This window comes from Rhodamnia argentea, chromosome 1, assembly GCF_020921035.1.
Source record: "Rhodamnia argentea isolate NSW1041297 chromosome 1, ASM2092103v1, whole genome shotgun sequence".
Lineage (NCBI taxonomy): Eukaryota > Viridiplantae > Streptophyta > Magnoliopsida > Myrtales > Myrtaceae > Rhodamnia > Rhodamnia argentea.
The window spans coordinates 33,155,407-33,166,148 of NC_063150.1; the positions used below are offsets into that span (position 1 = coordinate 33,155,407).

The 10,742-nt window shown below is 40.6% G+C and overlaps 1 protein-coding gene across 2 annotated transcripts; it reads left to right on the plus strand.

Annotated features, from left to right (window-relative positions):
- Positions 1-1,685: 1,685 nt before the first annotated feature.
- Positions 1,686-9,888, plus strand: LOC115739002. 2 transcript variants are annotated; one of them, XM_030671840.2, is made up of 6 exons: positions 1,686-1,947; positions 2,661-4,396; positions 4,519-4,770; positions 4,988-5,068; positions 8,370-8,942; positions 9,624-9,888. In XM_030671840.2, exons 2-6 carry the CDS (start codon positions 3,140-3,142, stop codon positions 9,678-9,680), a joined length of 2,220 nt encoding a protein of 739 aa, XP_030527700.1. In that variant the 5' UTR covers positions 1,686-1,947; positions 2,661-3,139; the 3' UTR covers positions 9,681-9,888. The 2 variants fall into 2 exon arrangements, with proteins under 2 accessions (XP_030527700.1, XP_048127597.1); XM_048271640.1 differs by lacking the exon at positions 1,686-1,947 and adding an exon at positions 2,079-2,577.
- The last annotated feature ends 854 nt before the right edge of the window (positions 9,889-10,742 follow it).

Genomic DNA, 10,742 nt, shown 5'->3' on the forward strand with positions numbered 1-10,742 from the left:
CTACAGCAAAGTTCTCTAAGAGCCACCCGAGCCTCAAGCAACATTAGCAAAAAATCCTCAAAAGAAACAAAAAGAAAAAAAAAAAATTCAGATTTCTGAAAAATTACAATAAAAGAAGAAGAAAATTTGTCTATGTCGGTCGGCCGGCCAGCCAGTGTCCATGTCGGTGGTTTCCGGCCTAAATTGGTCGGAAAGACTTTCTTGGCAAATTGTCAAAAGATTTCGGACTAAATTGTTGAATTAAAAGGTTTATGACTGAATCGACGTCCGTACAATCGGTTTTGTTAATTTTTTCTAAAGAATTAGTTGAATGTTTGGACGGTTTCATGAGTGGAATCGGCCATGCGTTGCATGGATCACGATGCCGAATCGCCCTCGTGGCGTCTGCTTTATTGTAGAATAATGCTAGTTAGACCAGAAATAGGATTTAGCTTCTCAGCCACGCTAGATTGAAGGCCCACCCCGGATTTGAATATTAGTTGGCTCGATCGGGTCGTGGTTTGTAATTGGTATACATGCTCTTTAGGACATTTACGACTTGCATTGCTATGTGCACTTTTGAATTTTAGTTGGCCTTCTTTACATTTACTTTTTTTTTTCCACAATACGCGTTTAATTCGTAAATTGTTCTCTCTCCACCGAATGTCTTTAAGAGATTTTTTTTTTTTGTTGTCGAAACTCAAACTAATCAATTTCGATTTCATTGTAGTGAACGCGCGATTGTGGAAATGAAACCTAAATGCCCACATCAACGATGCAGATCGGTTGCTTTGTGGAGCGATACATGCGCCTGCTCGGTTCAAAACGGACTTGGACACCCTCCGACACGAGAAAATGAATATGTAATTCGGATGTCGGGTTTTCATTTCCGATCATCTGCGATATTCGTTTTGCTTTTACGGAAATCGAGACGTGACAAAAGCGTTTCGACCGTCTTGTGAAGTACATCTCAAATTTGAAAAATTGGCCACATATACTGTACACGTGGCAGCAGCACATTTTTTCTTTTTTGGTTCTATTTCTAATATTCTGGGGGCTGTACTTTTTTCCCCGCGATGTATAAACGGAAACAAAAGTTGGGTGGGGACATGAGGACGAACGAGAGGGTGAGGGGGAACCAGCCTAGCGATAAAAGATCGAGAGGCCAAAAACATGAAGAAAGGAAACAAAGACGTAAACAAAATAGTCACTTATCGGCGATCGTGGCATTTACGATGACGACCAAAAATATTTTGTTCGTTTATTCAATTTTTGCAATATCGCTTTTATAAATACATATATATTTTATAAAATTATTTACTTTTTCAAAGAACAAAAAGAGTTTGAAAGTCAACGAGGCGTTGATTGAGTTAGTGAGATCCTTGGACCTTAGACAGTTAAAGCGATAAGGTCCGGGTTTGAATTTTTCCGACAGCGTCTTGGAGGACTTGACCGGTGGCATTGGCGCTCATACCCCACCACCCCAAGGAATAATTCACGCGGGAAACTTCGGTTACAAAAAAAAATAAATTACATTACGTGTATGTATCGAAAGTCGTGCTTTGAATTTTATTTGATTATATCCTAAACAAATGCAATTATTATTCATTTTCACTGGAGCATAAATGAATAGTGTAATTGCAATTAAGCCGAGCCGAGATAAAAACCCAATTCGATTGTTGTCCAAATGACAGCCGGAAAAATAGAAGAGAATTCTAGGGGCTTTCGCAGTTTTGAGCATCGCATTATAAACGCAACCCCACCGAGCCATCCCACCGCTTTGACCCCTCTCTCTTCTCTCTAACTTCTCAACCTTCCTCGGTTCGTCGTCTGATCGGAAAAGTTTCCCGGACCGATCATTGCCGGTTCCGGCTTCCGGAGGCGATTGCTCTTTCCAAATGGATGCGTCGATGACATGACTTGTCTTCCGGATTACTCCGTCGCCACTCGCATTATCGGCGCGTTTGGGTAACTCGCTCGCTCGTCTCTCCTCCTCGTTTCCTTTGCTTTCCGGTCGGTGATCGAGGCTTGCATCTCTGGCTCGGAGTTCTCTCCGAGCTTCGATTTCGCTGAGTTTTCTTTTTTGCTTTACCTGGAAGGAGAGATGATGGATTGAAGAGGAACCGGTGCTGCCTCCCCCACCTCCCTTTGTTTTGGTGAATGTATGCCGTACAAGGCACCTCTTGCGTAGTTCGCTTCGCATGCCGGCGATTGTCTCAGTCGATCGTTTGAGGCAATCGGATGTTCTTTATTTAAGAAGCTTATCTCCTAGTTGAATTTATTTATTTATTTTTTTTTGGGCGAAAAATTGCAAAAGTTGCTGCATTTGTTTTGGAAAAATGGTAGGATCAGAGGCCGATTGTCCTAAGTCGTTTTCTTAGCTGCAGTTGCTATCTTGGTTGAGTAGATGCTCGCATCACGGATGCAAGTTATAATGCTTCCCTAGATGCTGATCGTTTGGGAATTTCATGGTTATGAGTGCACACGATCGTCTGAATGTTGGCATTTACATGGGCAATGGCTTTGTGCGTAGCGCGTAAATAGAGTCATTTGTTGGTATGAATGTGGGCATTTACGGGCATATTGACTTTACACATAGTTTGTAGGTTTCAGTCTTTGACCTTTATTTACTTGCTGAACGATGCATAAGCAGCTGAATTGCACTCATTTGTTTTTGGCAGTCTCAGTTGCTGGGGTTAATGCTCAGATCAAGTATGAAGCTGAGGCCCTTTATTCCTCCCTGCTGGAACATATATCAGACGCCATCGCGAGACAGATTCTCATGGATGCTTAGTACATGCTTGTGTTTCTATATCCATTCGTACAGTGGGAATCTGGTTGAAATGTGGATGCCTGTCATAGATACATGAATATAGGTTCTTTTTAGATCAGTGCGGTACTTTTCATAGCTTGTTCTTCGAATCGTGAAATCTATGGGCATATCCATGTAATGGCGGTGATGTGACTGGAGACTCTGAATGCTTGTCGACAGTTATTTGATTGTGTCTAAGGTAAGAAATTAATGGTAAGAAGAGATAGTCTAGCAGCCTAGGTAAGGTGAAAACTGCATGTAGGAGTTTGGGATGAAGGACTAAGAGGGGAAAGCCAAGCATATGTAGTTATTCGAGGGAACAAGTTGTAAGTGAATTGGATTTCAGCAATGGGGTTGCCGCAAGTTTGCCCCGGTGAAGGTGCCGATGAAAATGCAGCGGCCTCATGTTGTTTGTTTTTACAAGGTTCGCGACAGTTTGCCAGTGTAAGCACCTGTGATTTGGATGGGATGCATGGAGAAGATATGAGCAGGAAGGATGTTGACCTACGAGATACTGAGGAAATGATTAGCTTGGAGGTTTCTGAGTTTCAAGGTGATTCATTTAAGTATGGGATGAATGCTGCATCCAATGCTAATGGTTTTAGGATCGGTCTGGCAGATAAGGCAAGTTGGCTTACTCCTAGAAGTGAGAAGAGCATTCAGCATCCTATATCTAGAGTCGTGGGTTTTGAGTCTGGTGGGGTGACCCGCGGCTTTGATGGGGTTTCAGTTGAATGTGAACGATCCTTTCACGTGCCTGGTGCAAAAATGAACGAGACTGATTCCAGCGGGTCTTTAATCAGGAAACGCTTGTTGTCACCTTTGAGCCATGTTCTTTCTTCAGAAAAAGTTGGTGAGGATTCTCTTGAAATTGGCCGTGGCAGTTTCCAGACAAATTCCACTGCCTTAACTGATACACACAGTTCTTCTTCGGCAAAAGACTACAAGAAAGCAAATTTTGGAACGACAAGATATGGTACCATCCCAAGCTGGGCCTTATCAAGAAGCTTAGAGAGTAGGCACACTCCATGGGACACTAAAACGGCTCCTAGCTTTTTCACTGATGGGCCTTTGCTGGAAGAGAAGGAACCCCTAAGTCATGCTTGTTGTGTATTGTCATCTGCAGTTGAGGACTTGAGAAAATCAAGTAAGGTAAGATCCGAAAGCATGGTGGTACCATTGGCTACTGAAAAGATAACTTCATCTACTCTTTCTTCATCTCCTCTTGGCCCAAAATTTTCTGAAAGGATAAAAGCTACAGGAGGAAATAAGAATTTAATGAATGTTACTGATGATTCTTCGAGCTTGATGAACGTAGAGAGTTTTGCCCACAAATCAGATACGAACATTAGTGTTGAGACTGAAGAGGATGACTTCAGTGCAGTAACCAGATCTTTTGAAGATGTTGATCTCTTAAACAAAGAATTTCGTCCGTCTTCCTTGGAAAGTGCTGCTGAGGTGTTTTGGCCATGGTGTCAAGAATCAACTCCTAAATTTCGACATGCATTTAGAAGCTTCAGTAGACTTTCTGTTAGGAGGTCGTTGGTTGGTTCCTTTGAGGAGTCTCTATTATCTGGTAGACTTCTCTCTGGGAAACTCTGTCAGGTTAGTCTTGATTGTAGTTTCATGAGTTTTGGCTTAGGATTTACACCTAACTAGTTAATAATTATCTTGTGAAGATGGACAATTGATCTTTGTAGCCCTATTTTTGGTTTTGATTCATGCAGAAAATTGATGGTTTTCTTGCTGTGCTGAGCATTGTTGGAGGGAGTTTCTCACCGCAGTCACAGAAGCTTCCATTCTCTGTAAGCAGTGTGGATGGAGATTGCTCTCTGTTGTACTTTGCATCCATCGATCTCGCTGGATCTTCATCTTCAAACAAGTGCGCGCGCCAAAAATCTGGGAAGGGTTTCAGCTGTGACGATTCGCAAACTGTCAAGAGCCGCTTGCGTATTCCTATGAAAGGGCGCATACAACTGGTACTTGGCGTCTTTCTTGTGGAGTGGCTTACCAGTTGATATTATCTTAGGAAGCTACTGTTTAATTGGAGCATGGACATGGAAAATTCCCTTTTAATCACTCTACTTTCTGTCATGATCTCTTCTTCCTATTAGGAAGATAAAAACCTGTCATATTGACCTATCATTATAGTTGAGAACTTTTTATTCAACTCTAAATGGTAATGGTGTTTTATAGGTTCTCAGCAATCCCGAGAAGACACCTGTTCACACATTTCTTTGCAACTATGATTTGAGCAACATGCCTCTGGGTACCAAGGTATGTGTAACAATCCCTTAATCATCTTAACTGGATTTTCTGTCTGGAAGTCATGGTGGCTGAATGAGACTGAATGAATTGAATCGAGGTACTTGGCTTTTTTTTGGTCCAGCTGTTTCAATTTAAGCTGAACCTGTTTTTTTTGTGTTCGCCTTGCATGAGTATTTTGGACCTGACATGGGACAACAGTAGACCCATGCTTAGCTGAGTGAATGAAACAGAAATTCAATGTGGTCTCACCATTAGCACAAATAGAGTCTTGCCATGCTTTCTGTAGCCGTAACCGTGTCTGTTAAGCTTTTCATTCACACCCAATCAAAATGCTGTACCTTTCAACGGCAAAGAGGAAGCATTATGAGATAAGGACTTATTGTGAATTAAAGTATGGCTGAAATTTGAAATACAACTCTAAGATTTATACTTGAATAGGTGCTTTTGTAATAGGGCTGCTCTTCAAGGATCTTGTATTGCCAGACAAATTTTTATTTTGGATATTACTCCCTGCTCTCGTTTTCGTCCACAGATGTTTTATTCCTCCATTGGGTCTTGCTCTACCAACTGGCTTTAAACATACCACTACTTATGCATTCATACACTATAAAGATAATTCAAATTAGTAAATGGGCCTAGGAAAAATTAACAATCAGGCAACCACCCATTACACATCACAAATCTTCGTTGTAAAATATACTAGAAGCACTAGAAAGCATTCAAGAAAGGGAATTTTTGAAGCACTAGCATTTCTTTGTTTAGCTTTGATATCACTATCCTGTACAGTATCAACTATCACACAATAATTTGAGACATCTAGGTGATCACAAAATTGTCTGCTAGCTAGGCTTCCCATGAAAGTGAAAAGAACTGAATATCATAACCCTAGGATCAAAAGAGTCAATTCTGCCGAGGCTATCATCCTATCAATATAATCAACTCACTACAAGAATAAAAATAAGAGGCTGACATTGATCCCAGTATGGGTGGCAATACCAGCAACAAATAATTAATAGTGTAGTGCATCTCTCATCAACACAACGTTCTGTATGTACATTTAACTGTGGATCCTCCTCAATAAAAGCTTGGTCCACCGGGTCCAACATCAATAACTTTCATTCTTGGCAATGACATACCATACCAACTGGTTCAAAGAACTTTAGAATGATTAAATGTTTTACGCTCCCTATACCAACCGTGTTAGTTAGGGGAAATTCCGTATAGCTCCGTACTTTGCGAGCTTAGGGGACTTAGAGTGGCTCTAAGGTCTCCAGCTATACCAACCCTACCAAGTAGGGGAAATTTTGAAAGTGTCTAATCTTCCCGTTTTTAAGCCATCAGATATAATTACGTGCACCTCTGTTCATTGAAAAATGCACACTACAAAATGGGATAAAGAACAATGAAGAATTACGTCCCTGATGGGGCAACTAGAACACACTCAACCCATGCGAATACCCATTAGAAACTTGAGGAACTACCCCCAATCATCTAGCCACCTCCAAACCACTATGTGCACAACCGAAACTAATACACGTCTCATCCTTTTTATGCACACTTTCTCTCAAAGTGTAGATTCACATATTCTCTCAAGTCAAGTATTATATTTTCATCCATAAGCTTGTGCTCACAAATGCAAATGCCTAAGTAGCCGTGCCTTGTGGATTTAACCAATACTTGGAACGTAAGAATTTTAAAGCATAAAGCTATTTATCTACGATGAAACTTACATTAGTATTGGATAATAGTTAGATATGTATGACACAACACAATATGTACAGCATTAAAAGTTAACAACCTCCGTGAATGTTGTAATACTGCAAAGCTCGATAAAACATCTATTTACTCTATCCTTGATTGGATGAACTTCTCTATAACAAAGAACGATGGCAACTACCTGCGCATAAAGAAGGAATATAACTTGTCTCATTCGGCCTCAAGTTGCAGAGAAACCTCTTAACCTACAAAACCCAATTCCCCACTTAAGGTTAGGAAGTGGAAGATATTAAGCAGATCAATCTTCTTAAAACAGCACAGTGGGGAAGGTGCCTAGCTCTCCAGAATTAAGGAACTCAAAAAAGTTCCCTGCTGAAGAAATTCATTCTCTCTTTTGAATTCAATTGAAATTTTTTCGTGTGCACTTGTCAACCATTTGCATAGGTTTGATCGAGGGAGAACCAAACCAAAGAAAGATTCTTAGACTCTTTTTTTTGTCAAGACAATTTGGAAGCAGATTGGCATTGTTTGGATGTTAGGGATTTTGTCACTCTAAACCACTTAAAAGGAGAAAACAGTCACATACCAATTACACGGGGGACATGGTGCAAACAACCATATCTATCGCCCGCGAGGTAGCATCCCATCCAACTCTACATTTGGATGATAAAAACTCCCACCTATGATTAGCTTGCTTCTTCAGTTATCACCACCATGTGATGCATTAGATGCATGAAATATTTCCTCCCTCAAAGACACATTGTAAGGGCTCTTGAACTTTTGGCACAAGATGAGCCTAGGACTTCAGTCCCTTAAAAGAGACTGTTCAATCAATGTAATAAGCTACAGATATCTGGGGTACTGCATTAGGTAGTATAAAGGGACTCGATTAAAATCATTGTTAGTACCATCTTCCACACAACCTGAGTACTAACTTTTTAAAGTCAGGAATTGGAGTAGTTTATCTGGGGTTCCGTGAAAACTCCTTAGGTCACAATTCATCTTCTCATGCAATGAGAAATGGTTTAGAAGGAGCTTTACATATGGGATGAGTGTTGGTTTTTGAGGATGGTATAAAGAAAAAAGGAGGTTACGGGATGGGGGGAGGAGGGGTGGTGACCAGGAGGAGGTGAAATGCAGCCTTAAATCTTTATTTAGTTGCGAGAAATGCCCAATCTTGTTGCAATAGGATCAGGTGGGCTTTTGAGTCTGAAGTCCTGCCTTGTATTTATACTGAAAAGTGAAATCTACTTGTCGAATTGAAGCCCACTTTTAACTTGTCTCAGACTTTTTCTTTTTTTTTTTGGTAAGGAACTTGTCTCAGACTTTCATGTCATTTAAATTGGAGAATTTAGTTTCTGGTTGAATATTTCTTTCATTGGGATGTAATTTGCTGTACTTATTGATACCTGCGATCTCATGGCTTTAAGTGAAAACTAAAAGGCTTTAAATTAATCAATTCAAGATTCTGGTTTGTGTTCTCCACCGGCCAAAAGAAAATGCTCGTTTCTGTTTAGAGTTACACGCACTTAGTGATGATATGATTAGTCTGACTAGAATCTTATTCTCTGCTCTACTCTGATAAATGAAACAGACATTTTTGCGCCAGAAGGCCACGCTAGAGTCTCCCTGCTCAGCTTCGGCGCAGCTGAAAGAGCAGATAGATTTGAACTCGAAAGTCACAGACGTAGTGACTCCAATGTCAAATCGTCTTGTACAGTCTGGATTTGATGCTACACAATCCAATGTCACTGGGAATGAAACTTCTGATGTGGTTGGTTCAGTGGAGACAGGTGTTCAGTCTGCGAAACCTGACAGCTTTCGAAAGCAAAATATCCCCTCTTCTAAGTTTAACGATGGGTGTAGGGCTGGTAAACCTGGTAACGACTGTTATTGCGAAGATAGTTGCAACAGTAGCGACAGAAAAACCTTTCATGGTTGTTCAAAGGTCAATGAGAACATGACCGGAGCTGGTGCCTTGCGCTATGCTCTTCACCTCCGTTTTCTTTGCCCTTTTCCTAAAAAGAGTGCAAGATCAGTTGCAAGATGCAAATCTGATCCGCTCTCTTTACCAACAGAAAAGTTAGATAGGGAAAGGAGATTCTATTTATACAATGACTTGAGGGTTGTATTTCCTCAACGACATTCAGATGCTGATGAAGGCAAGGTATGATCTGTCTTTGGCCCATTACTTGTGCTGAATTGCTCTTAGTGACTGTTCTTCAAATATCATGTACGGCATCACGGTGGCACTTGACGCCTGACTGAAGTTTTGCCTTTGTAGTGTTATTTCAATTGTCATTTAACATCTCACCCAACTTCTGTCGTCCTCCAAAGCATATGAAGAGGTCACATTCTGTTGATTTTTGTATGTTTACGGTTTTGAACTTTCAAGTCTATTTCTATCTCCTTTTTGGCGGCTCCCAGATGTCCTCTGATTAATCCATGTTCTCTTTGAGTTCCATGTTTATGTAGCCAGGACTTCAGTGTTCTCTCTCTCTCTCTCTGTCCTTATAGTGACCCTATGAAGAGTGCTATCCGGAGAATTTTTTCCATTGTTTAGCGTCTTTCTAAATCTAAAATAAAGGAAAGCTTGAATCTGTTCAATGATTCTAAAATTAGCTCGTTGGAATCTGGTGCATTATGTTCGATTGGCCATATTCAGTCGACCTTTTATGCTAGACCGGAATTGGTAATATTATGAAGCTATAGTTCTGATTATAACCCCAGGGCGCCCATGGTTACATACATCGACATGCTTGGTTTGTCATCCATCGGGATAAGTAACTCTGTCCGTGGTGGTGTTAATTCTCTATTATATCTGATGAGTGCGCTACGTCTAATGCAGTTCAAGGTGGACTATCACTACCCAGAAGATCCAAAATACTTTGACCTCGGCAATTGAAATGTCTCAAGCTACCTCCACAATAGAATCCTGGAGGTGCTGTACATAATCCAGTCTTCCTTTTTCGAATTTCTTCATTCCTCCTTTTGTACAGGTTCCAGTTTCTCAATAATGTTAACCTCGTCATTCCATGTACAAGTTTACTTTGTCAACGCAGCTTTAATATCAAATATGGGCTCACTGCCTTTTTGGCAGTTCGTGCTTGAAATCGGTGTTCTTTTGAGGCAGACTTTATTTTTGGTTTCATACAGCAGCATCGCTCCATTTCTAGCACGAAAAGGTTCTGTCGTCCATTTTCCCCATTAATCTCCCGTTGGCACTACCTAGGATCCAGTAAGACATACTCTTCTTTTTTCTCAAGGTGATTTGAGTTAAGGGATGCAGCAGAGAAATCATATCAATGGGGGCTCATTTCAACGTTCATCGCTAAGAGCTTAAGAAGAAGCTCATTGATTTAAGATACAAAAGAAGGGAGGGGTTCGACAAAATCAATCCCATCGTAATAAGCTTAAGATTTCCTTAATTCGAAGAGGGAATCCTGGGTTTGCTAGCTTGTTGGGTGCCTATCATGAAGTTAACTCGGTAGCAAGGGCATTTCAATGCTTTCGGCTCAGGAACCAATGATTGTGTGCTCAATTCCAGCCCACGGGAACTCGGATGAAAGTGTGGAATGGATTCCGGTACTATTTTTCACACACACACACACACAAACACACACACACACCCCCCCTCTCTCTCAATCCCCTCTTTTTTTTTAATCAAAATAATATTTCATTCACTTTCTCGATAGAAAAACATCTCAATTTAAAGAGTACATTCAAATCAAAACATATCACAGAAAAAAAACAAAATAAACTTTAGATAATAAGAGAAATCATCATAACAAGATAATATGTCATAGGCTTAAAGAATACATTTCTGAATTTTTCACAACAAAATCGATGGCTTATGACCAAATCTATCTTCAGTAATGAGCACACATCAAGAACTTTATCCGATGTTACGGTTTTGCCTCTCGGCGGCGCGTGCTTTTGTTTCGTGTTTCTAACACCATCACTAAGC

Coding starts and splice junctions, on each gene's coding strand:
- LOC115739002 (XM_030671840.2), top strand. CDS start 3,140: ATGGGGTTGCCGCAAGTTTGCCCCGGTGAAGGTGCCGATGAAAATGCA. Junction 4,397..4,518: donor TCTCTGGGAAACTCTGTCAG/GTTAGTCTTGAT, acceptor TGATTCATGCAG/AAAATTGATGGTTTTCTTGC. Junction 4,771..4,987: donor TGAAAGGGCGCATACAACTG/GTACTTGGCGTC, acceptor GGTGTTTTATAG/GTTCTCAGCAATCCCGAGAA.